Consider the following 27843-nt stretch of genomic DNA (forward strand, 5'->3'; position numbering starts at 1 on the left):
CTGCAAGCTGGGGCCTTCCCTTGCATACGGAGCCGCTCAGAGGCACCCAGTCCCAAAGGGCTGGCGTCCAGCCGTGATGAGAACCACAGCTCCTGCTGTCTTCCAGACCCAGCCGTGTCTCCGTGGCTTCCTGACTTCCCACTGCTTGCTGTGTCCAAGAGATTTGTTCCAGGTCCCTTTGGAGAAGCGGGGATCAGACTCTGGATGAGGTGGTGGGGCTGGATCCGCCAGAGCCTGTTCGCATCTCAGAGGCAGGTTTCTCAGCTTTCTTGTGAAATCATTAAAGGAAACCAGATGGAGTTTTGGGCGATTTCCTCCAAATCCATTTGTCCAAGTTCTCAACTCAGAACTCGCTGAACTTTATTATTTGTATTTCCCCAGATCTCTGGAGGGGCTCACGACACAGACAAGCATCAAACATGTTGACAAGAATCCATTTAAATATCTCATTCCTCATCCTTCGCATCAGCAGAGAGGATGAGTGGTTAGAGCAGGGGGCTGAGGGTCTACTGGTTGCTGTTGCGAGCTCTGCACTGGGGGGGGCACTTGGCCCCTCCCAGGGTTAACGTCTGGGGGGAGACGGAGAACACAACTGAAGTACAATCTTTGTTTTGCACCGGGGCGAGAGGCTTCTGTTCGAAGTGGCAACTGTGACGGAGTGGGGGTACCTTGCTGGTTGCTATGCTGGGGCTGTGGGTGACCCCCACTGGCTGCCCCCCACTGGCTGCTGGCTGTAGCACGGCCCAGCAGGGCAGGGGATGAGTCATTATGCAAAGAGGGTCTCTCAACCTGTCCGACCAGCTTCCCCGCCAGGGAGAGAAACAAAGGAAGGTGGATGCCGCCCTGGCTGGGGGCAGGGCTGGAAGAGTTTGGTTAGTTTCTGTCTGGGATGCAGGGGAGAAGGAGCTAGGGAGGGGGGCTGGGATTGCAGGGCCCAGCCACCCCCCATCTTAAGGGGGGGCACTGAGGCCTCCTAGCCCCAGTTCCTGTAACCAGATTGCATCTGTGCTGTGCTGTATCCTGGAGAGGCAATAAACTCCCTCTGTTCTACCGGCTGGTGGAGTCTGTTTGTGCCACTACGGGGGTGCAGGAGACGGGAAAACCCCAACGCGCCATCACAGCAGCACCGGGGACAGCTCCTAACAGCATGGCTCAGAGGCAAACATGCTTCGGAGAAGCCCAGGCTCCCCCTTGGGTACAGACGCCGCGTCCTGCCAGCGACGCTGTTCAGGGGTGGCGGAGCAGAATTCGTTCGTGAGCCCCGTGCTATGGGGGCAGCACCTTGCATCATGCGGCTGGCTCCGTGACCGGCTGGAGGGGGGCTGTGCTCAGCCCTCCTCCCTCACGGCACCTTGGTGCAGGGTCCCTGGAGGAAAGGGGGGAACCTCCGTGCCCCGAATGCTGGGGGAGATGAGGCAGAGCCCTTGGATCGGGCTGGTGGCTTCATTTGGTAAAGGCTCATTTCCCGAGCCTGCCTGTGGGCCAGTGTCTCCCCCGGCCGCACGGGAGGTGCCCTGAAAAGCCCCTCGGCGTGCAAACTTGTAACCCCTGCTCATCTCCCAGCACCGCAGGAAAAACACCAGGCCCGTTCCGACCCACCGGGGAAAATCCAGGCCTGCTTCCTACCCGCGCCCCTCTCCGGGAGCCAGGAGACGGGGGGCTCGCTCTGAAGCAAAGGTCCGGGGAGCCAGCGCCTAGCTAGAGAGCGGAGGGAGGGAGATGGGGAAGGCCCCGAACAAGCTTCTCTCCTGGCCTGGTGGGTCTCAGAGTCATCGATTACAAAGCCAAAAGGGACCACTGTGATCATCACAGGACACAGGGCCCCCGAGTTCACTCCTCCTTGAACTAGCGCGCAGCTTCGGGAACGGAGCAGGGCCGCCCGCGCACAAGGCAGCCCGGGGGCGTGCGTGGAACCAGGGGAGCAGGAAGAGCCAGCCGGGGGGGGGGGGGGGAGAATCAGGGGAGCAGGAAGAGCCAGCTGGGGGGGGGGGAATCAGGGGAGCAGGAAGAGCCAGCCGGGGGGGGAATCAGGGGAGCAGGAAGAGCCAGCTGGGGGGGGCGGAATCAGGGGAGCAGGAAGAGCCAGCTGGGGGGGAATCAGGGGAGCAGGAAGAGCCAGCCGGGGGGGGAATCAGGGGAGCAGGAAGAGCCAGCCGGGGGGGGAATCAGGGGAGCAGGAAGAGCCAGCTGGGGCGGGGGCCCCTGGCTTTGCAGGGTAGACAGGGTCACTGTGAACCATGCCCAGTGAGGAGACCCCCACCCTTTCTTGGTGCAGGCAGTGACACGGGGCTGGCGTGCGGCTGTGCCACACTGCGCTCCGCCTGTTGCAGCACAGCTAAGGCTGGCGCTGGTGTGCAGGAGCCTGCCAGCGGTGCGGTTGCTTCAGCAGGTGGCGCTCTTCTCTTCCGCGTCAGCCTCAGCTAAGGCCGCCTGTGGCTTTGCCGGCTGGCGGGGTGACAGATGCTGTGCGGATAGGTGTTGTCACCACCGTGCGCCCCTGGGAAGGAAATCCAGCAGCACAGCCAGCCGCCCCTGGATCCTGAGCCAGAGGGAGCAGTGAGCAACCAGAGCGCTGGAGGAAGCAAGCCTGAAGCCGTGACTGTTCCCAACACACGTGCGGAGCCGGATTCACCCGCACGGGGCAGCACATCTGGTCCCCGCGCCGGGCCGGGCGGGGAGTTACTGCGGCCAGGGCCGAGGCCCACGCGTGCCTCCCGGCTGTCCGAGGCGACTGCCGCCGCTACGCTGGGTGCTCTGCATTTGAAGCAGGCCGCTTGCGCTAGCACCCCCTGGCAGGCAGATTGTCACTGGGCGGGGGGCCGCGCTCTGTCGCTGTCAGCAGACGGTTCCTCCGCCGGGACAGGGCAGCTGTGTGCCTCTGATAAAGGGCCGCCCGCCCGGCCGGATGTGACCGCGAGCCCTGCCAGCAGGAGCCTGGCCCATACGAACCACTCGGGGGCTCCGAAGGGAAAGGGTGGGGCGCGGGCCAGCGCGCCGAACTTGCGCTCTTTTCCCACGAAGGCCTTGCGAGCGGCAGCGCACCCTGCGGGGAGCTGGCCCGTGCCCTGCCTCGGGGAGCCGGCTGACGGGCCAGGCTCACGTCGTCATGCAGACCAGACTCCTTCCCCCCCCACACGTGCGGTGCGGCTGCCGGGCGTCCCTGGGCGTTGCTCTCCCTAAAGGAGGGCCGTTCCCTGCCAAGCCCTGGGGCCGGGGGAGCTGACAGGGCAGATCTAAGCTCAGCCTGCCCCATGCGTCTGCCCCCCGCCCAGCGAGTGACGGCACCTGGGCACAGCCCAGCAGCTCGTGGGGCTGAACGTCCCGCAGTGTGTAGAAGACTCTGGTGGGGGTCAGGGCTCTGCACACCCGGGACGGGGGAGAACCGGGGGCAAAGCAGGAGCCCTCCCTGCACACACGTGGCCCCCGCTGTGCTGCGGAGAGGCCCTGCCGAGCGGGCGGGGTACTGACGGGTTGCTAAGCAACACAAAGCCTTTTGGAAACAGCTCGGCTGGCTGGGAGTCAGCCGGGGAAGGAGCAGCAGCGCCGGGGGTACCAGCCAGGAAAGGGAAGCCACCAAGTGACACCGCAGCCCCTGGGCCGTGAGCGGCGTGAGTCCCAGGGGCCACCGCGGCAGCGCCAAGAGCCACGGAGCTGGGAGTCCCCGGCTGGAAAGGCCGCGCCTGCAGGCCCAGCTCCGGCTGGCGCACAAACTGCCCCCCGCCCGCGCAGGCGGCGGTGACAGGCACACGGGAGGATCCAGCCCCCCCAGTGCTCCCCCTATTGCGTTGCCTCCGACGCAGACGCCGGCTCTCCGGCTTGGTGCGCTTGGGCGACACGCCAGGCCTGCGTCCTCCCTCCCCTCCGCCGGCACAGGGCATTTCCCCTGCCAGCCTGGGGCCAGGCCGCACTCCAGCTCGTTACCCACACGTGGCACCTGCGGCGTGGCCAGCTGGAGGCAAAGCCGACCTGTGCGTCTCACCGCACACCGCTGGGGAGCGCTGATGGCCCTGCAGTCGGGTGCGGGGGGACCCCTGGCCTCCGCAGCCCCACCCAGCCGCTGGGGTTGCTGCTCTGCAGAGGACGGTGCTGCAGCTGGATGGAGTGTCGCCCTGGGCTGCGTGCTGAGCTGCACAGTGGCTGGTTTTCAGGCCCAATGCTAATGTAGGCGGCATCATCCACTCTGCTCCCAGCCGGCGGGAGGGCCCAGGGACCTCGCCAGCCCATTCCACTTCCCATCTGGACAGGACACATCGAAATCCCCCCCAGTTCCCAACCCAGAACCCAGGAGCCACGGCCAGGCCGACCGGGGCTGGGGCAAAGCGAGCAACGGGCCCGGCGTGGCAGTCGGCTCCCCGAACTCCACAGAGCGGCCTGGCCTCGTGAGACCACCACGTACCCCGGGGCCAGGCCGGCGATCTCAGAGGAGGGTCCCTTAGGAGGGGGGGGCTGTGCCCAGACAGTGTGGGGGGGTCGTGGCGGACACCCCCAAAGGCATTGCTAGCTGAGTGCGTCACTGGGGGAGGGCCGTGAAGAGAGACCAAACTGACACGGGGGCTCCCCGTTGGAAGAGCTTTCTGGGGGAGTCGCTGGCCCCGAGAGCCCTCGGCCAGCTCTGGCCGCCCCAAGGTCTGCAGCAGCTCCTCCCAAGTTCTGGCCCGGATGCAGGCACGGGGAGTCTAGCTCTCGTTTAGTCCTGCCTGGAGGGCTCCCCGCCCCCCCCCCCCCCCCACGACTCTGCCAGCAGCGGGCGGGACGGCAGCTCACGACCCCCTCCAGCACACGGTGGGCCCGATCCCAGACGGGCTACGTGGCACGACTGTCAGACCGCCATTGCCCGGGTGCAACGCACCAGCGAGTGAATGAGCGAGCGGGAGGTGTGAATTGCTACGGCACCTCGCATGGCAGGGGAGGGGGCCTGCCTTGCCCGGGGCCTCTGAGCACAGCTCACGGCAGGGGAGTGCCTGGATCTCCCCCCTCTGACTTGCCAAATCTTCCAGTGTGAAGCTCCAGCGCCCCCCGCGGATGGTCCCGACACACCCGGCCTTCGCCCCCGAGGCCCTGCTGGCCCAGTTCTGGCTCTGCCACCAGACCCTGTGCTAGCTCCCCGAGACCCAGCCAGGGACGTGGCTCCCAGACCAGCCCAGGCTGCAGCAGGGGCCCAGCAGGAAAAGAGAAGGGAGGAAAGAGACCGCAGGGAAGATGCTCTGTGGGGGAATCAGCACAGGGGCCTGCGAGGCCTCGCCCCTCCCTGCAGACTGGCTGCGCTGCCCGCTCTGGGATCCCCCAGCTGCCCAACAAGCTCAGATCGGGGGGAGCAGAGCCGCCCACAGCCGGCGCTACTCTCAGGCCAATGGCAGGTGCGGGGCCAGCTGAGAGCCCTTCAGCTCAATTAGCTACTCTGGCTGGCTGGTGCTTTGATTGCTGCTCGGCATCAAACGGCGCCGGCGGCGCAGCCACGAGCTCCGGCCACGCCCCCGCTGCGGCCGGGCTGAGGACTGCCAGGGCTGGAGCCTCGGCCCGACGCCCCCGTCGGTCTGTCCATCCATCCACGGGCCTCCCTACCATCGTACCCGAAGATATCGCAGCCCCCCGTGGCCAGCGCTGCGCTCTGCGCACCCCATGCTCCGCTCTCTCCCTCGCCCTGCTCTCCAAGGCCGGGACCGGGTCTCCCTGTTTGCTTGGCACAGTCCCCAGCCCCGCAGAGACCTGATCTGCCCGGCGCCCCCGGCCGTGCAAATAACCCACAACCACTGCCCTGAGAAATGCCGGCGGGCCCTGCTCACGGCCACGCAAAGACCTCTCTCCTAGCCTGTCCGTGTCACCTCTCCCGGCGCCCACGGCCCCCTGCACACCAACAACTTGGCGCTTTCTCCTGCCCTGCCCCAGAGCCACTCCCGCCCCCGCCTGCCAGTGCCCTCGCTGCGGTGCGCTCACGGAACTGCCCCATGGGCTGGCTGCGGGGCGCAGAGTCCACGGCCCGTGGCGCTGACCAGCTGTCTCTGTTCGCAGGTCCCCCCGGTGGCACCCGCTGAGACGCAGGTCGGGAGCTCCCTGTGTTCTGCGTTTGTGCAGCTCAAAGCGCCACGGGGCTCTGGCCCCTGCCTAGAGCTCCCACGCCCTGCCGCGCATGGCCACTGCCAAGGACAGTTTTCGGGTGACAAGAGGCCACCGACTCCTGGGCTGGGGCGTGGCTGGAAAATGGCTGAGGGGGGCAGTGAGTTTTGCCCCTTCGGGATCAATGCCACATGACCGATCTTAGGAGTTGCCTGCAGGGATCTCTCCACCGTGTCACAAACAGACCTGGGCAGCCACGTCCCACGCCCCCAGCCACGCCACACCATGCCCCTTTCTGCCCCTGTGGCGTAGTGGGGGGGCCTTGCTGGTGGCTAGGCTTGGGCAGTGGGCTGTGGGTGATCTCCGCTGGCAGCTGTCTGTAGCACGGCCCAGCAGGACAGGGGATGAGTCACTAGGCAAGGGGCTCCCAACCTGTCCGACCAGTCGCCTCCCAGGGAGAGAGACAAAGGGAGGAAGGCGGGGTCCAACCCCTGGCTAGGGGCAGGGCGGGAAGAGAGTTTAGTTTCCGTCTGGGAAGCAGGGGAGAAGGGGCTAGGGAGGGGGCGGAGAAGGCAGGGCCCAGCCACCCCCCATCTCAAGGGGGGGGCCCTGAGGCCTCCTAGCCCCAGTTCCCGTAACCAGATTGCATCTGTGCTGGGCTGTATCCTGGAGAAGCAATAAACTCCCTGAACCCTACTGGCGGGTGGAGTCTGTTCGTGCCACTACGGGGGTGCAGGAACGGGGGAACCCCGACGCGCCGTCACAGCCTGCCGCTCAGTCAGTTTGCCAGGGCTCCCGTAGCACCCCTGCCTCAGTTTCCCTACTTGTCTGGAATTGGTGCTGGAGCCAGGGTAAAGCTGCTGTCCTGGGACACCCCTCGTCACTGCCTGGGCAGCAGGGTGCTCCGGGAGAGCCGAGGGTACGAATCGGCAGCCAGGAACACAGACAGGGCCAAAGGGACAGGAAACAGCGAGCAGGACGCCAGCAGAGGCAGCTCGTGTGCTGGTGTCTAGGGAAAACCAGCCGCTCGATCCCTCGGCCGCGCCCACACGGCCCTGAGTGCCTAATTGCTGCCTGGGCTGTGGTGCGGCCAGGGGACAGCCTGCTTCTCCCAACCCGGCGCCGTCCACCGAGGCTCGGGGAGAGCCGTTGAGCTCAGCCCCGCATGCGCCTTCCTGCCGGGGAGGGTTTCACTAGGAACCGTTTGGAGAGAGCTCCGCCAGGCGGGGGGAGGCTGGGAAAATGCCAGGCATGCCCTGCAGGGTGCCAGCAGCTGTCCTCCCCCTCCTCCCCCGCAACGACACGGCTGTTCTGCCCTAGGACACGGAGAGACTCCGAGCCCTGCGGTCGGCAGGGCCGTGGGCATGAACAGCTGGGGGGAGATCCCTGCGCCCCCCGGCCAGGCGGGCGCTCGCTACCCCACGTTCGCCGCCGGGAAGTGGCGCGTCTCGCCCGAGCCCCAGCGAGGCGCCCGCCTGTCCCGGCCGTGTCACCGTCTTGTCACGACAGCGGCTGTCAGCGAGGCGAGAGGCTGCAAAGTGCGTGTCCGGCAGCTGCCCCCGTAGCACAGCACCGGCTCCTTCCCCGGGAGAGTCTGCGCCCGGGCCCAGCCTGCCTCCGCCCAGACACACGCAGCCGAGGGCGCTGGGGAAATGGCGCCCGGGCCCAGCCTGCCCTCCGCCCAGACACACGCAGCCGAGGGCGCTGGGGAAATGGCGCCCGGGCCCAGCCTGCCCTCCGCCCAGACACACGCAGCCAAGGGCGCTGGGGAAATGGCGCCCGGGCCCAGCCTGCCCTCCGCCCAGACACACGCAGCCGAGGGCGCTGGGGAAATGGCGCCCGGGCCCAGCCTGCCTCCGCCCAGACACACGCAGCCGAGGGCGCTGGGGAAATGGCGGACGGGCCCAGCCTGCCCTCCGCCCAGACACACGCAGCCGAGGGCGCTGGGGAAATGGCGCCCGGGCCCAGCCTGCCTCCGCCCAGACACACGCAGCCGAGGGCGCTGGGGAAATGGCGCCCGGGCCCAGCCTGCCCTCCGCCCCCAGACACACGCAGCCGAGGGCGCTGGGGAAATGGCGCCCGGGCCCAGCCTGCCTCCGCCCAGACACACGCAGCCGAGGGCGCTGGGGAAATGGCGCCCGGGCCCAGCCTGCCTCCGCCCAGACACACGCAGCCGAGGGCGCTGGGGAAATGGCACCCGGGCCCAGCCTGCCTCCGCCCAGACACACGCAGCCGAGGGCGCTGGGGAAATGGCGCCTGGGCCCAGCCTGCCTCCGCCCAGACACACGCAGCCGAGGGCGCTGGGGAAATGGCGCCCGGGCCCAGCCTGCCCTCCGCCCCCAGACACACGCAGCCGAGGGCGCTGGGGAAATGGCGCCCGGGCCCAGCCTGCCTCCGCCCAGACACACGCAGCCGAGGGCGCTGGGGAAATGGCCCCCGGGCCCAGCCTGCCTCCGCCCAGACACACGCAGCCGAGGGCGCTGGGGAAATGGCGCCCGGGCCCAGCCTGCCCTCCGCCCCCAGACACACGCAGCCGAGGGCGCTGGGGAAATGGCGCCCGGGCCCAGCCTGCCCTCCGCCCAGACACACGCAGCCGAGGGCGCTGAGGAAATGGCGCCCGGGCCCAGCCTGCCTCCGCCCCCAGACACACGCAGCCGAGGGCGCTGGGGAAATGGCGCCCGGGCCCAGCCTGCCCTCCGCCCAGACACACGCAGCCGAGGGCGCTGGGGAAATGGCGCCCGGGCCCAGCCTGCCCTCCGCCCAGACACACGCAGCCGAGGGCGCTGGGGAAATGGCACCCGGGCCCAGCCTGCCCTCCGCCCAGACACACGCAGCCGAGGGCGCTGGGGAAATGGCACCCGGGCCCAGCCTGCCCTCCGCCCCCAGACACACGCAGCCGAGGGCGCTGGGGAAATGGCGCCCGGGCTCTGGGCTCTGCCCCTTGCTCCAAGCCCAAGCAGGGGGGCCAATCAGCAGGGGGTGTCCTGCCAAGACTGCAGGGAGCCTGGCCAGAGAGATGGGAGCTGCCAGTGAGAGCGACGAGGCTCACCTCTCGCACACGCGGCCCCCCCATCCCGCCGGCTCACCTCTCGCACACACGGCCCCCCACCCCGCCGGCTCACCTCTCGCACACGCAGCCCCCCACCCCGCCGGCTCACCTCTCGCACACGCGGCCCCCCCATCCCGCCGGCTCACCTCTCACACACGCGGCCCCCCACCCCGCCGGCTCACCTCTCGCACACACGGCCCCCCACCCCGCCGGCTCACCTCTCGCACACGCGGCCCCCCACCCCGCCGGCTCACCTCTCGCACACGCGGACCGTCCAGGCGGCGATGATCCACAGGGAGATGCTGAAGACCAGCAGCACGGTGCCGGGGCAGATGGTCATGAGGGTCTTCATGACGAAGCGGGTGTTGAAGTTGATCTTGTTGAGGGCGCCGATGCTGCGGGAGGAGGCGTCGGTGAAGAGCTTGCTGTGCAGCAGCATGACGCGGGCGATCAGGTAGAGGCGCAGGAACATGGGGATGGAGAGGATGATGTCCACGTCGGCCTCGGCCCGCGAGGGGGTGTAGGAGAAGGCCAGCCGGGCCGTCCAGAAAAATTTGTACTCCCCGGGGATGGGGTGGATGGCGCAGACCAGCATCTCCAGGCTGATGTACAGGATGCGCTCGTAAGTCATGGCGATCCGCCAGTCGTCGGCCCCGTTGTCGATCACGAAGAGCTAGCGGGAGGGCAGCCACGTGGTTAGAGACAGCCCATGGGGGCCACCCCCCTTCCCTCCCGGGGGCTCCCCGCAGGCCGGGGACCCGGAGCCCGAGGGACTCTGCACGGCTCCGGGGTGGTTGGGCCCCACAGAGAGGCTGCTGTGCAGCCACGCCAAGGCCTTGCCCCACGCTCCGGACAGCGGGAGGGGAAACGAGGGGAGACTGGCCAGCCGTGTCCAGGGCCCGAGCTGCCCTTTTAGGCAGAGCCTGTCCCGGCTTGGCTAGTCGCCGCCGCTCCATGAGGCCCCATGCGCTAAATCCTATTGTGGGCACCAGTCTCCTGGGAACGCTCCGGCAGGCACGGAGAGCTGCACGCCAAGGCCGGCCCCTGGCTTACACGGGGGGATTTGTGCCAGGAGGAGACCGCCACATGGAAAAGCATCCGGCTCCCAGCCCCGCCAGGCAGCCGCAAGGGGCTCAGTGGCTTGCAGGCAGGGAGCGGCTCCAGCCGCTTTCCAGCCAGCCCGGTTTGAGGAGGTGGGGCCCGCCTGGTACACGGCACCGTGGGACTCGCCCGGCCGTGGGCACCCCCCCCCCCCCAGCTGGTGCTGCAGCAGGGGGATCGCTGGGGCCAAACCAGAGAGAAATGGCGCGCGTGGCCGCATCCTGCCTGGGGCTTGCGACAGCGCTTTGTACCCCGGGTGCAAGGCCCTCTTCACCGATGCCAGGCCCTGGTGCTGGCTGCCGAGCACAGCATGAGCCACGCTCCGCCTGGCCGGGCTCACTGCGTAAACCAGCCTGGGCGGGAGGAGAAACAGAACCCCAGGGTGGGCAGGCGACTTGCCCAGGGCCACCCAGCAGGTCGGTGGCGGAGCCCGGGCTCTCTCTAGAAGGGACAGCAGGGCCTGCAGGGCTGGGCAGCCGAGGAAATGCCCTGGCAGCGTGCTGGCTTCCCCGCCGTGCGCTGCACAATCACAGGCTGCCCTTGCTCCTCACTGCTCCTGGAAGGGCAAAGCAGCGCAGTGCCATGGGGCGCCCAGCTCGTCACCTGCTGCCCTCCCCCCCGGCCACCCGCAGCGAGCCCATCGGCCCCCGGGCCACGCCGCGAGGGAGCAGCTCTCCTCGGCTTTGACTGTCAGGCTGGCTGAGCGTGGGGACACTGAACAGGACATCACCAGGGCCGCAGCCTGCAAGCCCCCTGGGGCTGGGAGTCCCGCGCCCCAGGCTGTCTGTGGGGGGCTCTGAGGGGCAGCCCTCAGTGAGCACGGAGCGTCGCACGCAGAGGGGGCCAGGTCTCTGCCCCACGGAGCTCACGCGCAGGCCACGGCCTCAGCTCCGTGTTGCCAAGGAAAGGCCCAGCTCGCCCGCCCCGCCTGGCTCAGCAGAGCTCTGGCAAGAGGCTGAGACGCAGGCAGGGGCCAGGCTGGCTGCTCGCTGGTCTCCGGGCGCCGTGGGGAAGGATGCCCACACTGGCCGAGGCGGGCAGGGACTGCAGCAGCACGGCCAGCCAAGCAGGAGTCTGCTCCCCCACTCAGCCTGGGGAAGGCCCTGGGGGGGAAGGTGTGGGATCCCCGCAGCCCAGCGGCTGGGACGGGCAGCCGGCTGTGGATAGTCACTGAGCTGGGAGACTCCGACTGGAGGAGGCGTGTGCGCTGAGGCTTCCCCCCCCATTCACTCTCCTCCCCCAGACGTCCCCCGCCGGCTGGGGGCCGAGCTCAGGGCCCGGTAGGGCTGTTCCCCCAGTGCCCCCAGCCAGCCACACATGCAAGTCACTAGCCCCCCCCAACTCGCCCTCCAAAGACACAGAAGTGACTAGGCCCCGCAGGCGGCCCCAGAGACCCCAGGACCGTGGACCCTGGACCCCAGGACCCATGGGATTTCCCCATCGCCCGGCCAGGGCAGCGGGTTACGCCTGCTCCCACTGGGCCTCCTCCCTGGGGGGACAAACCCCCAGGCTGACTCGCCCAGCCGCCTGCCCTCTTCCCTGGCCTGTCCCCAGGGCTGTTGCTGTCAGCTGCTTTCGCGAAGCAACCGCTTATCTCAGCGCTCCAAGGGCCAGGGCGAGCCTCGGGTGGGAGCGGCAGGCGGCCTGCTCCTTCCTGCCACGGGCGCTGGAGAAACACAAACAAGCAAAGGAAAGAGCCAAGAGGCTCTCGGCCTCCTTGGGCAGGAAGGGGGACTTCACGGCTGTTTCGTGTCACGGAGCCCAAGGGAAAGGGCTGGCGTGTTTCTTCAGCGCCTCGCAGCCGGGAAGTGCACCAGTGGTACTGGGGTTCCCACGGAAACCGCCTCCAAGGGCCAGCAGTAGCCGGTTTGGCTTCCCCAGGAGGGCAGGCCCTCGGCCCAGGGGTAGGGAACACAACACGGAAGGAAGCAAGGCCGGGGCATTCCCCGCTCAGCATGCAGGCCCCCGCCTCCGTGAAGCAGCACCCGCCCGCCCGCCCGCACCCAGCGCCGCCTCCGTGAAGCAGCACCCGCCCGCCCGCCCGCACCCAGCGCCGCCTCCGTGAAGCAGCACCCGCCCGCCCGCCCGCACCCAGCGCCGCCTCCGTGAAGCAGCACCCGCCCGCCCGCACCCAGCGCCGCCTCCGTGAAGCAGCACCCGCCCGCCCACACCTAGCCCAGCCTCTGTGAAGCAGCACCCGCCCGCCCGCACCTAGCCCCGCCTCCGTGAAGCAGCACCCGCCCGCCCGCACCTAGCCCCGCCTCCGTGAAGCAGCACCCGCCCGCCCACACCTAGCCCAGCCTCTGTGAAGCAGCACCCGCCCGCCCGCACCTAGCGCCGCCTCTGTGAAGCAGCACCCGCCCGCCCGCACCTAGCCCCGCCTCCGTGAAGCAGCACCCGCCCGCCCCCACCTAGCCCCGCCTCCGTGAAGCAGCACCCGCCCGCCCCCACCTAGCCCCGCCTCTGTGAAGCAGCACCCGCCCGCCCGCACCCAGCCCCGCCTCTGTGAAGCAGCACCCGCCCGCCCGCACCCAGCCCCGCCTCCGTGAAGCAGCACCCGCCTGCCCCCACCCAGCCCCGCCTCCGTGAAGCAGCACCCGCCCGCCCGCACCCAGCCCCGCCTCCGTGAAGCAGCACCCGCCCGCCCGCACCTAGCCCCGCCTCCGTGAAGCAGCACCCGCCCGCCCGCACCCAGCCCCGCCTCCGTGAAGCAGCGCCCACCCGCCCGCCCGCACCTAGCCCCGCCTCCGTGAAGCAGCACCCGCCCGCCCGCACCCAGCCCCTGCCTCCGTGAAGCAGCACCCGCCCGCCCGCACCCAGCGCCGCCTCCGTGAAGCAGCACCCGCCCGCCCGCACCTAGCCCCGCCTCCGTGAAGCAGCACCCGCCCGCCCGCACCCAGCCCCGCCTCTGTGAAGCAGCACCCGCCCGCCCGCACCTAGCCCCGCCTCCGTGAAGCAGCACCCGCCCGCCCCCACCCAGCCCCGCCTCCGTGAAGCAGCACCCGCCCGCCCCCACCCAGCCCCGCCTCCGTGAAGCAGCGCCTGCCCGCCCGCCCGCACCTAGCCCCGCCTCCGTGAAGCAGCACCCGCCCGCCCCCACCCAGCCCCGCCTCCGTGAAGCAGCACCCGCCCGCCCGCCCGCCCGCACCTAGCCCCGCCTCCGTGAAGCAGCACCCGCCCGCCCGCACCCAGCCCCGCCTCTGTGAAGCAGCACCCACCCGCCCGCACCCAGCGCCGCCTCTGTGAAGCAGCACCCGCTCGCCCGCACCCAGCGCCGCCTCTGTGAAGCAGTGCCCGCCCGCCCGCACCTAGCCCCGCCTCCGTGAAGCAGCACCCGCCCGCCCGCACCCAGCGCCACCTCTGTGAAGCAGCACCCACCCGCCCGCACCCAGCCCCGCCTCTGTGAAGCAGCACCCGCCCGCCCGCACCCAGCGCCGCCTCTGTGAAGCAGCACCCGCCCGCCCGCACCCAGCCCCGCCTCCGTGAAGCAGCACCCGCCCGCCCGCACCCAGCCCCGCCTCCGTGAAGCAGCACCCGCCCGCCCGCACCCAGCGCCGCCTCTGTGAAGCAGCACCCGCCCGCCCGCCCGCACCTAGCCCCGCCTCCGTGAAGCAGCACCCGCCCGCCCGCACCCAGCGCCGCCTCTGTGAAGCAGCACCCGCCCGCCCGCACCCAGCCCCGCCTCTGTGAAGCAGCACCCGCCCGCCCGCCCGCACCTAGCCCCGCCTCCGTGAAGCAGCACCCGCCCGCCCGCACCCAGCGCCGCCTCTGTGAAGCAGCACCCGCCCGCCCGCACCCAGCCCCGCCTCCGTGAAGCAGCGCCTGCCCGCCCGCACCTAGCCCCGCCTCTGTGAAGCAGCGCCCGCCCGCCCGCACCCAGCCCCGCCTCTGTGAAGCAGCACCCGCCCGCCCGCACCTAGCCCCGCCTCCGTGAAGCAGCACCCGCCCGCCCGCACCCAGCGCCGCCTCTGTGAAGCAGCACCCGCCCGCCCGCACCCAGCCCCGCCTCCGTGAAGCAGCGCCTGCCCGCCCGCACCTAGCCCCGCCTCCGTGAAGCAGCACCCGCCCGCCCGACCGCCCGCACCTAGCCCAGCCTCCGTGAAGCAGCACCCGCCCGCACCCAGCCCCGCCTCTGTGAAGCAGCACCCGCCCGCCCCCACCCAGCCCGGCCTCCGTGAAGCAGCACCCGCCCGCCCGCCCGCACCAGTGGGTGTGAGAGGCGACGGAGAGCCCCCCGGCACAGCGCCGGAGCACAGCCGGCCGTGCTGTCTTCCTCCTGCCCCTTGCTCTGCCCTGGTCGCACCCCGGCCCCTCCGCAGGAGCGTGGCTGTGTGCTGGGGCTTGGCACAGCCTGCACTGGGGCTGCTGCTGTGGGTTCGGACCCCTCGCTCCTCTGTCACAGGAGGCGGGGTGGCCTGCCCACACAGGAGTGCTGCAGAGGCAGCTTGATCAGCAAGTGCCAGCGGCCCGCGTGGCCAGCGAGGTCCTGCCCCGCCCCAGGGGCGAGTGGCTGCCAGCCCTCGCTGGAGTTAGCCTGCCTAACCCTTTCCACTACAAGACTAGCGTGCTCCTCTCCACAGGGCGGGAGCATCTCCCGCGCTTGCAGCAGGGCAGGCACAGAGCCATGCCCCCGGTGCCCAGCCTCGCGCCAGCGCCACGAAATCCCACCCAGCGGGGCAGAGAGAGAAGCTGTGTAACACGGCCCCCCTGCCCTTCTCACGCAGCTGCCTCCGACCGGCCAGAGTAACCCTGGCCACCAACCCGGGCACACTTGGAACCTGGGGCGAAGGGCAGTTTGGACACGTCCTGGCCACAATTCTGCCTCAGTTTCCCTAGCTGTGAATAGGGGCCCCGGGGGTCCTGCCGCTTGGGTGGCTCATGTGGGTCCAGCGCAGGGAGAGGGCTGCGTTGTGCCAAGTGCTGCAGCTGGGTCCGGAGAGGCCGCCCACAATATGCAGCTTGCTTGGCCACGGCCCGCTCCGGCTTGGCACTGCATCACCATGCTACGTGGCAGGGCCCGGCTCCCCCCCACTGCCGCCTCTGGGTTAGCTGGCAGCCCCTTCTGCTCAAGAGCCCAGTGCTCATCAGGAGAGGGAGGTAATTGGCTCATTAGCATTCTCGGCCTGCAAGCCCACGGCGGGACCCAGAACACGCAGCCGGCAGGAGAGGAGAGGAGAGGACTCGGCGCCAGCTGCTGCCTGCAACCTTGCCGTGGGGGCCGGGGGCAAGCAGCACCCGCCGTGGTCTCAGAGTCAGCCCAGTGCTGCCTGAGCGGCCGGCCGGGACTCCCTGCCCCGGCGATGCAGGAGAGGCAGCGCCAATGCAGCGTCTTCCACAGCCCTGGCTGGAAGCAGGAAAAGAAAAAGGCCCCTGCCCCGCAGACCCGACAGAGACAGGACTGGGCTGTATCCCGGCCAACCTGCGCCCGGGCCCTGGGGCGGGCTTGGCTGCCCCCCCCCCCCCCGCCCCAGGCAGAAGAGCGCAGCCCTGCTGGCCCCCCAGGCCAACGCTGCAGGGCACCGGGGGAAGCCGATCTCAGCTGCCTAGGAAAGTGAAAGCTGAAGGAAAGTGTCCAGCAGCAGCGAGCAAGAGAGCAGCTCTCCCCTCGGGCTGCCCCACGGGCCTGCCCGGGCCATGCTGCCGGCACGAGGGGGACGCCGGCCCCTCAGAGGCTGCCGGGGGCTCATCTCAGCTGTGCGGGCCCCACGGGGCTGGGCCTCACGCTGTTACTGTCACTTAGGCCCAACTTGCCTACAGCCGCTCCCGAGAGGCACGGCCAGGTTCCCTGGTGTGCCAGGGGCACGGGCCCCAGGGCGCTCCACGGGCTCCGAGCCCAGGACAGGCCCCGTGCAGCCCCCGGGCTGTGCCACCTGCAGCAGCACAAAACCCCCCCTGCGACGCCACCTGCCCTCGGGAGCAACTGGCTGGGGGTCCGGCCTCGCTCAGCCTTGGCCTTTCCCGGGGCCAGGCGCGGCGCTGGCGGGAGCCGCGTGCCCTCAGTTTGTTGGCTTTGCAGGAGCGGGGCAGCTGCCTCGGCCAGGCGGCTCGGCCTGCAGGAGGGGCGTGCGGCCTGGGGACTGACCAGCTGTGACGGCGCGGCGGGGATCCGCAGCAAGACGGGAGTCCCCCAGCCAGTGGAATATGGAAGGTTTATTGCTTCTCCGAGATACCGTACAGCACAGGCGCGATGGGGCCGTAGGAATCAGGGGCCGACGGCCCTAGACCCCGTGGGGCAGGGCTACCCAGGCCCTGAGCCCCCAGCACTCCGCTTAGTCCCATCTCTTCATGTTAGCCCAGCTCCCAGGCCCTGCCCCCAGCCAGGTGTCCGTCTCCGCCCCCCTCCCTTTGTCTCTCCCCTGGGAAGAGCCTTGTTACCTGCCCAGGCTGGGCCCAACACATGTGGGTGAGTCAGTGGGAATCGCACCTCACCGCAGCCAGGTGGGGGCACCGGGTTACCGAGCAGACAGCCCCCCCGCTATGTCACACCAGCATGCTCCTCCCGGTGTGTGCGCCTCGCCCTACCGCTGCCTCAAGGGGCGCACACGCCGGCCTGAGCCCCCGCAGGCAGAGTGAGGGCTTGGGGCCGCGGGAACTTCCTCCTGGGGCATTCCCCCCCCCACTGTCTCTTGGAGCTGGGGAGGCTGCCAGGCCACGGAGCACAGCCCCCCCAACTGTCCTAGGGGTGGGGAGGCTGCCAGGCCACGGAGCACAGCCCCCCCAACTGTCCTAGGGGTGGGGAGGCTGCCAGGCTGCAATTGGCAGCCCCCCGCCATGTCATGGGACGGGTGGGGGCCACCAGGCCTTGCTTTGCAGCCCCCCCCAGCATGTCCTGGGGGGCAGGGGCTCGTGGCCACCCCCTGCCGTGTGGTGGGGAAGGGCCGATGCTGGGGGCAGGGCCAGGTGGTGGCTGCATGTGGACAGAGCTGAAGCCGGGCTGTGGTGCGGCGGCTGCGAGCGCCGGAGCACACCCTGGCCCCCGCCCCCGCCCCCAGAGCAGCTGCACCACAGCCTGGCTTCAGCTGCGGCAGCTGCCCAAGGAGCCGTAGTTGGTTCTCACGGGCCAGAAGCTGCCGACTCCTGGTGGAGTCTGAGCCCCCGCATAAGCCACGCCCCACTGTGGACTAGCGGCTGCCTGGGGCGCCAGCTCACCCTCCAGCCCCCCCCAGCTGCCCTGCCCACAAGCCCCAGGCCCCGCAGCAGCCAAGGGGGGTAGTTTTCCCCGGGGAGAGGGAAAAGGCTGTGCTGACACCTGTAGCAGGGTGGGCGGAGGGGCTTTCTAGGAGGGGGCAGCGGCCCCAGGCTGCCGGCAGATGCGCCCCAGGGTTCAGTGGGGGGGGGTGGAGTCCGGCTGTCTCTTCCCAACCACGTTCAGAGGGAGAAGAGGTGTAGGCTGGGCCGCCAGGTTTCCCTTTTCACTAGTGAGTGAAGCCCCAGGAGCGGGGGGAGCGTTATGGGCCCCCCAACATCACACAGGTGCTGCAGCCTGGCTAGAACGTCCCAAGCCTAGCGTGCGGGGACCCCGGCCCGGGCTGGCCTGGGAACTGAGCGCGTGGCCCAGGGGAAGAGCTGCTGGGGGAGCAGGAGAGGCGCGCTCCAGCCAAGCGACCTCGAACAGAGCGCAAAGCAACAGCCCTTGGATTAAGCAGCTACCGGCAGCTCGAGGAGGAACAGCCCTCTGGGAACCGCGTGTGCCGCTGGCATTTGCCTTAATCTCCTTAAGCCGGAGGAAGGACTTGCTGCCGGGGCCATGCCCTGCGTACCCTGGCCGCGCCAAGGCCGGCCTTCCGGGCCCAGAGCCCAGCACACCCCCGCGGGGCTGGCGGGTATGAAACCGGGGGGGGGAGGGCGCACAAGGCTCGGCAGGAGGAGGAAGGTGCAGCCCGGGGCTGGGGAGCGCAGGGCAGATGGGAGCAACCTGCCAAGGTGGGCCGGAGGGGGGGATGGGGAGGGACAGCAAACCCCCACCCGTGGCAATGTCTCCTCCCAGGGCACCTCCACTGGCCGGGGATCAGGGCCCTTTGGCAGGGCTGGGGCAGCAGCAGCCAAGCTGTGAACAGCTCAGGGCTGGGCTATCGGGATCACCCAGCCTCGTTGGCGCACAGGGCCTGGGCCTGCTCCGGCACCCCCGGGCAGCAGGGCAGAGCTGCAAGGGAGCAGGGCTGTGTCCATCTCCCACATGGCAATTGAAGGGGGGGGCTGTGACGGCAAGTCGTGGTCCCCCCGCTCCTGCTGCCGCGGAGCAGCCAGAACGGTTCTACAGGCTGGCGCAGGCTGAGGGGTTATTGCTCCTCCGGGTACAGCCCAGCACAGACGGGACGTGGCTACAGGAGTCAGGGCCTGGCTGCCTCAGACCCTTGGGGGAGGGGATCCATCGCCCCCCCAACCCCCAGCTTAGTCTATCCCCTTCACGTTTCCCAGCCAGGACCTGCCTCACACCCTGCCCCAGCCAGGTGGCATCTCCACCTCCCTCCCTTTGTCTCTCCCCTGGGAAGAGCCTTGTTCTCTGCCCAGGCTGGGCCGAGGTGTCTGGGCCAATCCACAGGTGGGTGAGTCCGTGGGAATCGCACCTCACAGCACAGGGAACAAGGGGTCACTGAGTAGACAGCCCCCCCCGGGGGCTCTCTTCCTGAGGGCAGCTCTGGGAACAGGCTTTCTGCTGCCACGGAGTCCCCAAGGCCCTCGCGGGGCTGGGCTCTCAGCCAGGCTCCCGCAGAAGCAGCCAACAGCACCTGCTGGGGCTGCCCCACAGTGGGGGGGCCGCTCAGTGGAGGAGAACAGCCGCTGGGCGGGGGGACCCAGGCCCTGGCCTTGTGCAGCACGAGCGCCCGGGGCAGCGAAACCAGAACCGGGGCAGCTGCCTCTCATCCCACTGCTCTCGCCGGCTGAGCCGCTAAGGGCACCGATGGGAAAGGGCGTGGCCGGGCCCCCCCCACCAGGGCCCACGCTGCAGGTGGCCACAGAGCCAGAGCCCCCAGGGCGGGCGCAAGGGCAGCGGGAACGGAGCAGGGAGATGCACGGGGCCAGGGCTAGGGCCAGCGGCAGGAGCAGGGTCCCGGGGCAGCACCCCGCTCTCTGAGCAGGCGTTTCCACTCCATGCGGCGGTCGTGGGCCAGCTCTGGCTTCCTAGTCTCCCCTGGGAGCGCCCCGCAAAGCCCACGGCGCCGCAGAAGGAACGTGGCTCAGTCTTGCGAGGGCTGCTCTGAGCTTGCAGCCAGGGCCCAGCCCCCTGGAAAGTTGCCAAGTCTTTGCGGGGCAAACAGCATTTCCATGCGGGCCAGAGGTCGGCGCGTGGCTAGAAGGCCTGGGAGTCCGAGGCAGATCCGACCTGCGGCCAGCGCCCGGGGGGGTGTGTGACGTAGTGGGGGTAATTGCTGGGCTGTGGTGACCCCTGCTGTCTGGAGCAAGACCCAGCAGGGAAAACCTGGCTAGGCAGAGATAAGGCCAAACTGGTTGAACCAGTGGCCAGACACCCCCCATGGAGAGGAACAAAGGAAGGTGAATGCTGCCCTGACTGCGGGGGCAGGGCTGGAGGGGAATTTAGTTAGACTGTGGAAGAGCATGGAGGAGAGCCTAGGGGAAGGGGCTGGAGTTTAGGGGCCCAGTCTCCCCCATCTCAAGGGGGCCTGAGGCATCCTAGCCCAGTTCCTGTAACCAGATTACATCTGTGCTGCGCTGTGCTGGAGGAGCAATAAACCACCCTCAATTCCACTGGCTGGTGCAGTCTGTTTGTGCCATTTCGGGGTGCAGGAGACGGGGAACCCCCAACACGCCGTCACACTGGTGTCAGAAGTGGGATCCACGGCACCCCGTGGATGAAGCTTCCAGCGGCGAGCGACAAGGCGCAGTAGAAGCAAGAGCCCTGGAGCCAGGCGTGCTGGAGACAGAGCGAAGCGGTTCCTGGGAATCGTGGGGCGCTGCAGCACTAGACTGGTGAGTCTGCACCGAGGGGCCCAGCGGGCAGATGGCCTACGCCCGACTCTTGAAGGCAGAGCTGGTGGGGCTGTGCAGAGAGAGGGGCTTGCCTGTGCAGAAAGCAACCAAGGCCCAGCTGATTGCTCAGCTAGAAGAGAACGACCAGCCACAGGGCCAGGATCTTGTCCCCAGGGGAAGCAGCCAGACCCCCCCTGAGAGTGTGTCAGGCTCAGAGAGGGGGAGGAGCGCTGGAACCCACAGGAGAGATGAGACAGCTTCCCCCAGGAGGCCTGCAAGCTGCAGCCCATCTAGGGCAGGGGCCAGCCAAGCAGAGCTGCGGCGGCTGGAGATCCAGCTGCGGATCAAGGAATTGGAAGTAGAGGACCGAGAGAGGGACCGCCAGGACCGAGAAAGGGATCGCCAAGATCGAGAGAGGCAGCGGCAGCATGAGCTGGCCATGGCAGAGCGGAGAACCGGCGGGGCACCGGCTGCGCCAAGTGCGGAGGGGCCCCAGGGTCCCAGGACTGCCAGATGCTTGGAGAGGCCCGTGGTGGCCCAATTGAAGGACATGGGTGACATAGACGGGTTCCTCAGTGCCTTTGAGAGGGCCTGTGGACTGCAACGGGTTCCCCCAGCTGACTGGCTACAGGAGCTCATCCCCGCACTGAGCCAGGAGGCGGCCGGAGTGCTCAGTCAGCTGGAGGACCTACAGCCCGGGGATTACAACCGAGTCAAGGAGGCCCTGCTGCACAAGTTCGGGCTGACCCCCGAGATGTACAGGAAGAAGTTCCGGGGGGTACAGAAAGGGCCACGGGAGACCTATGTGGATCTGGCCTCCCGCCTGGCGCAATACTGCCGCAAGTGGGTGTCTGGAGTCGGAGCCCAGACCGCAGAGGAGCTGCTCAAGCTGGTCATGATGGAGCAGTTCTATGAAGCGTGCCCACCCAAACTGAGGCTGTGGCTCAAGGACCGGAGACCAGAGAACCCCCAGGAGGCCGGGAGGCTGGCGGATGAGTTCACGGAGAGCCGGTCCGGGTGTGAACGGGAGTCCCGGAGAGAAAGGGAACCGCGCAGAGACCGGATCTCGGCTGAGCGACGGAGGGAGTCAACTACGGGGCGAGACCAAGGAACAGGTCGTCTGCGCCCCAGAGAACCAGCCAGGGCCTGGACAGAGACAGCCCAAAGCCTAACTTGCCAGCGCTGTGGGCAAAAAGGCCACAAGAGGGCTCAGTGCACCAGGTCCCGGGACCGGGGACTTTCCAGGGTTAACTGGCTGGGGCGGGAGGAAGGGCAGGCTGCCCCAGAGGCAGGGGCTGGCAGGCAAACCTCAGCTCAGAGAGAGGGGAAGGATGCTCAGTGCACCTCCCCTGGGAGGTCTGATTCTCAGGAGGCGGATTTCTCCGTGTACCGGGTGGGGGCAGGACGGCCCCTGCGGAGCGAGTGCCTCATACCCCTGGAGGTGGATGGTAGGAAGGTGACGGGCTTCTGGGACACGGGGGCGGAGGTGACTCTGGCCCGATCCGACATAGTGGCCCAGGAGCGGATACTACCCCACGCGCAGCTGACCCTGAAGGGCATAGACGGGTCCCCGTTTAAGGTGCCTGTAGCCAGGGTGCATCTGAAATGGGGGGCCAAGGAGGGCCTCAAGGAAGTGGGGGTGCACCCGCACTTGCCCACCGAGGTGCTGATGGGGAATGACCTAGAGGAGTGGCCCCATGGATCCCAGCGGGCTCTAGTCCCTACCCGGAGCCAGAGCCAGCGGGGGGCCGACAACGTGGGTCCAGGGAAGGACTCCTGGCAGCGTCCTCAGGGTCCCATCCCAGTGGACACGGGGTCCAGCCAGGCTGGGACTCCGGACCTAGGCAGAGGTGGGGGACAGATCCCGATCCCTGCCTCAGCAGCTGAATTCCAGGCTGAGGTGCAGGCAGACCCCTCCTTGCAGAGGCTGAGGGACCAGGCTGGCCTCCATGCAGCTCAGCCCCGGGGGAGAGGTGGCCAGGAGAGATTCCTGCGGGAGCGTGGGCTCCTGTTCCGTGAGTGGCTCCCCCCCAGGAAGGCGAGGGCATGGGGTGTCCAGCAGCAGCTGGTCGTCCCCCGAAAGTATCGCCTCAAGCTGCTGTATTTGGCCCACGATGTCCCCGTTGGGGGCCACCGGGGGATCCGGAGCACCCGGCTGAAGCTGCTCCAGCACTTCTATTGGCCAGGAATCTTTACAGCCGTGCAGCGGTATTGCCGGTCCTGTGACTCCTGCCAGAGGGGCGGGAAGGCCCAAGACAGGAGGAAAGCGGCTTGGGGGTCTCTACCCCAGATAGACCCTCTGGGCTTGCTGAGAGAGTTATGGGAGGGGAAGGCCTCCCTGGATGGAGCATCGGGGGTGGAAGCCGCCCTGGCTGTCCAGAGAAGGCTCGCTGGGCTCATGGCCCCGGCCCGAGAGACCCTGGCCAGAGATCAAGGCCAGCGGAAGGGTGGGTGTGACCCCCGAGGACAGGCCTGTGCCAGTCGCCCTGGAGCGGGGCGGCGAGTGGACAGAGGGAAGCCAGCTCATGTGGGGCCTTGCCATGGCCGGCCTGAGTCAAGGGGAGCACCCATGTCCCCGGGGCGGGTTCCCACGCAGAGGACCCGAACTTCCCTAGGTCACGAGCGGAGTGACCCTGCTCAGTTCGCTCTCGGAGGGGGGAGAACTGTGACGTAGTGGGGGTAATTGCTGGGCTGTGGTGACCCCTGCTGTCTGGAGCAAGACCCAGCAGGGAAAACCTGGCTAGGCAGAGATAAGGCCAAACTGGTTGAACCAGTGGCCAGACACCCCCCATGGAGAGGAACAAAGGAAGGTGAATGCTGCCCTGACTGCGGGGGCAGGGCTGGAGGGGAATTTAGTTAGACTGTGGAAGAGCATGGAGGAGAGCCTAGGGGAAGGGGCTGGAGTTTAGGGGCCCAGTCTCCCCCATCTCAAGGGGGCCTGAGGCATCCTAGCCCAGTTCCTGTAACCAGATTACATCTGTGCTGCGCTGTGCTGGAGGAGCAATAAACCACCCTCAATTCCACTGGCTGGTGCAGTCTGTTTGTGCCATTTCGGGGTGCAGGAGACGGGGAACCCCCAACACGCCGTCACAGGGTGCGTGAGCCCGATGCCCGAGAACCCCGGCGGGCCGGGGGCAGGCGTGCACTGACCATGCTGCCCGGCTCCGCAAAGGCCAGCGCTCGCCCAGCTGTTTGCTTTGCCACGTGCAGCGAGAGGAAAGGGCAGCAGCTGCTTGCTGGCCGGTCCTGCTGGGGATCAGAAACCTGCAGGTGGCCCGGCTTCCGCCGAGTGCCACGCCTCAGGGGATGGCCACGCCAGCAGGGCCTGTGGCTTCGTGGGAGCGCACGAGGCCCAAGCACCTTAGCCAGCCACCGCAGCGCAGAGAACCAAGGGCAGCTTGTGCCCTGCAGACAGGCACCAGGGCTGTCCCTGCCTTCCGGGGGCTGGCAGGGGGAGGGCCCACGCCCCCAGGGCCAGTTAAACCCCGGCCCTGCCCGCTGCTCGCCCAGGAGCGTGGAACAGTGTGGCTTTCACCAGCAGAGCCTGGCTGTGGGGACGTCACCCCGCTAGGAGCGCAGGGGAGGGGAGAGCGGCTCAGCGGGAAGCCAGGAATCACAGGCATGTGGGTGGAACTCCCACCCCCGGCTCTGCCCTGCACGGGGCTCCCAGCCCGCAGCAGCACACGTAATGCACCGAGCCTGGAGGCGGGCCCAGCTCCCGAAGCTGGACAGCTCCCTGCCGGAGCAGCCACAGCCTCCCCCAAGGTCAGAGGCAGGAGAAGCGTCTCTCCAGGGAAGGACCAGTGAGCCAGGGGGCCGGTGGTTTCCAGCCCCTGGGCTAGCAAAGCGGCTCTGCTTTTCCACACGCCATTCCCCCCGCAGCGGTCACACGGCGAGCCGGCGGCCGGGCCCACCAGGGCAGGCACGGACAGGGCTGCCCTCGGAGGCTGCTGCGCCTGTGCAGGGACCAGGCCGCTCTCGGGCACGGATTGCGCAGTGCTTGGAAGCGGGGCCGGGCGGGGGACCCGGGCAGCTCGTGAGTGGGAGGCGCGTCCCGCTGGCTTCGGAGGCTGGTTGTTTTCAGGGTTTGACCGTGTCCCGCCAGGCAACGGTGCTCTCACCTCAGACGCCTCAGCACTAGGTCAGAGCCGCATCCAGAGGCCAGGGGAAGGGACATTCCCAGAGCCACGGGGGAGCCTGTCCCCGCCCAGTGCACCTGGCAGGGCCGTGGAGGGAGAGCGTGTGTGGGGCCACTTAGCAAGCGATTTGAGCTTTCCATGGCTGCCACAAGCAGCAAGAGCTCTGCCCATCTCCCTTCAGCTCCTCGCCCAGCCAGGGGCTCCTGAGAGCAGGCAGCAAACACGGCACCGTCACCCCTGGGCTGCCTCACGCTGGGAGCAGCCCAGGGCAGAGACCTCCGGGACCCCCAGGCAGGGAACCTTCCACTCCTCCAAGGGAAATGGTAAAACTGAGAAGAGACGTAAAACCGAGCCAGGGAAACGCAGGTTGTTACACAGCACGCGATTACTCAGTGGAACTCCCTGCCACAGGACACTGGAGGCCCGAAGCTTCGCTGGATTCCAAGGAGGCATGGATGTTGCTCTCGGTACCGGGAGCATCGAGAGGGGCGATAGTCGGGGCCAGGCACATTGGAGAAGGGCTCAAAGGCCACAACCAAACCCTCACCCAAGAAGGTCCCACCTCTGGCACAGCACCTTCCTATGAGGCACTGGCCATCAGAAGAGCATCAGAGCAGCCAGACAGGATCAGACCAAAGGCCCATCCAGCCCAGTGTCCTGCTGGCCCACAGTGGCCAACGCCAGGTGCCCCAGAGGGAGTGAACACAGCAGGGAATCCTCACTTGATCCCTCCCATCACCCATTCCCAGCCTCTGACAAGCAGAGGCGACAGACACCCTCCCTACCCAGCCTGGCTAACAGCCATTGATGGACCTAATCTCCATCAATCGATCTAGCTCTTTTCTGAACCCTGTCCAAGTCCAACTCTTCACGACATCCTCCGGCGAGGAGTTCCACAGGTTGGCTGTGCACGGCGCAAAGAAAAACTTCCTTTGGTTTATTTGAAACCTGCTGCCTGTTCATTGCATCTGGTGACCCTGACTTCTTTTATTGTGGGAATACGTAAATAACTTTTCCTTCTTCACTTTTTCCAACCAGTCATGATTGTATAGACCTCGATCGTCCCCCCCTTGGCCTCCTCTTTTTCCTGCCAGGCTGGACAGGAGACAAGTGCCCTGTTCTGTACCCCTCCCTTCGCCCCCACAGTTCCCGGTAGCCTTGCTCGGGGAGGAGCATAGGACAGGACAGACACAAAGGCAGTCAAGCCCTCTTACCCAGCTTAGGGCCCAGTTAGAACAGAGAACCTGCCTCCCTCTCCCGAGGGGCTGGGCCCCCAGCACTGTGTTCCTCCTGGCCTGGGAGGGGCTTTCCAGGGCCTCTCCCCTGCACGTAGCTGGAGCAGAGGCCTGGGCTTGCACTGCTTGTGTAGTGCCAGGTGGGCTGCCGGTGTCCTCAGGAACGAGCCAGCGCGGTCTCACGCCTGCAGCTGGCTCACTTTGAGACCCTCACCCTTCCCGGCTTGGCACCGAGCACCCGCAGGAAGGGGTCTGCGCTGCCCCCTCGCACGAGCCTCGTGCGACCATCCCTGTGCGTCCTCGTGCAACCATCCAGTGTGTCCAGCGCTGACGCTGCAGCTCCCCCAAGGGGGCTGGCGCAGGGTTACGGCCCCGTCATCCCACCACACAGACCTGGCCAGACAGGCGCCAGGTGCTCCCAGATCCCTCCCCGCCAGGGGCGCCTACCTGCACTTCCCGCGTGTGGTAGGCGATGATCAAGCCCAGCAGGATGACAGTTGACAGGCTGATAAGGCATTTCAGGGCCAGAGAAAACATGGACTCCTGGAGGAGGACGGAGAAAGCATTAGGGCAGCGAGGGTGGGGGGGGGTATCCCAGGGACACAAGGAGAAGGGGGGTTCCCTGGCCAGGGCAGACGGGCGTGCACGGGCCTTGGAGAACACAACACCCCCCTCCCTGCAGGGGCGCTGCGGCACACGGCTCACCCTCCTGAGCCCAGAAGGCGCATGCCTCCCCCGGCAGGCAGCTTCCTCGGGACAGGCCTGTGCCCCCTTCTCCTCGGACGGCTCCCCCCCTCCCCGCAGGGCCCAGCAAAGGCTGAGCAGCTCACCCCAGAGTCCTGACCCCCAGGACCTTGCTCTAGCCACTAGCTAACACTGCCTCCAGGCAGCAGTGAGACCCTATGGCTGAGGCATCCTGCGCCGACCACTGAGCAGCCAGCCCCAGCACCCAGGGAACAGCCAGCCCTGTTTGCAGGCCAGCGTGGGGTGCGGCCATGCGCCTGACAACAGGAAGCCACAGGCCGTGCTGACACCCCGTCATGTGGGGGATGTGGCAAGCCACCGCCGCTTGGATTGCTGTTACTGCTGCAAGGGGAGGGGAAAAATCCAGCCCCCAGGCCTCCGAGTGTGCGCAGGAATGTCCCTGCACGAGCCCGCAGCCCCCTCCAGCAGGGCCACTGCAGGCAGGGCTGGTGCGTGGGGCACAAAGGGGAGTGAGACGCCGGCCGGGGTCTGGTGACTCAGTTTCCAGTCTGGGAAACGGGGCCATCCCCTCCCTCCTGCCCAGGGCTGCGAGGCTGAAGGTGCTCGCAGGGCAGCGCTGGAGGCTGTACCAGCTGCCAATGCCTGAGCGCGGTGGGGGGGGGGGGGGGGGGGAGGTGCTGCTTGCACACTCGCCCCCGGCTGGAGAGCCCCAGGACCAGGCCACGCAAGCAGCCGCTGGACCAAGGGCTGGCAGCTGGGCGCGTGATGTTCTGGGCATCGATTTGCCGGCTGGAGAAGCAGCCCTGTGCGCAATAAGGTTTTTAATCTAATGCTGCCGGATGTAATTACGGCTCCCTCAGCCAGCCGGGGGATTCCAGCCAGCTGCCGAGAGGCAGCATCAGCCCAGCCCTTGGGATGCCGAGAGCCTCCTCCAGTCAGCCCCAGGAAAATTCAGCCGCCAGGTCTCTGCCCCCAGCACTGCCCACCTGCTCCTCCCTTTGCTCCCCCCCACCCAGCCCAAGACGGCTGCCCCAGGCTCCCCCCACCGCTGCCATTGCCAGGCCCGCCCCAGCCAAGAGCGCTGGGACCTCAGCACCTAGCGGGCAGGGGGGCTGGCTTCCCTCCCAGGGGACAGAGGCCGCCAGGGAGCACCCTGATTCCTGCAGCCCAACAGGGCACCCACGGGAGCCCAAGCAGCGTGCCCCTTCCCTGCCCCCCCCACCGCGGGGCGCTGGAGTCTGGCTTCTGCCTGACCTGCACACGGATACCGTGAACACCGAGCGCCGCGCCTGACACGCCCAGTCCCTCCCAACCCGCCTCTGCCAGCACAGGGCGGTGTGGGGCTCCCTCCGTGCCAGCCCCCGCCCCTCCACCCAGCAGAGCCACAGGGAACCGAGCCAGAGCTGGGCCCCTCCTTACTGCCTGCACTGGGGCCAGGCCTGCTGTCCCTGGCAGACTCCCCCAGCAAGCTCCGAGCTCCCTGCCTGCGGGGGCCAAGCCCTGCCAGCCACCCCGGGACACCCATCCAGCAAACCAGACCCAGGCGTCCTGCGTGGCCCGGCAGTGGGCAGGGACCGCCCCCTCCAGCACGGCCCAGGGGGTGGAGCAGGGGTAAGCTGGGCAGAATCCA

At 68.2% G+C, this 27843-nt stretch overlaps 1 protein-coding gene across 2 annotated transcripts in view; it reads right to left on the bottom strand.

The window, feature by feature from the left end:
- The window catches only part of KCNN3 (potassium calcium-activated channel subfamily N member 3), a 69697-nt gene that overhangs the window by 34381 nt on the left and 7473 nt on the right, over nt 1-27843 (bottom strand). For both annotated transcript variants that reach the window (XM_089772792.1, XM_089772791.1), the window contains exons 2-3: nt 25956-26051; nt 9358-9776 (exon numbers count right to left, since the gene is read on the bottom strand). In XM_089772792.1, the coding sequence (XP_089628918.1) occupies nt 9358-9776; nt 25956-26051 (515 nt within the window). The remainder of the gene's footprint in view (nt 1-9357; nt 9777-25955; nt 26052-27843) is intronic.

This window comes from Pelodiscus sinensis, chromosome 22 (genome assembly GCF_052426305.1).
Source record: "Pelodiscus sinensis isolate ZL-2025 chromosome 22, ASM5242630v1, whole genome shotgun sequence".
Taxonomy (NCBI): domain Eukaryota; kingdom Metazoa; phylum Chordata; order Testudines; family Trionychidae; genus Pelodiscus; species Pelodiscus sinensis.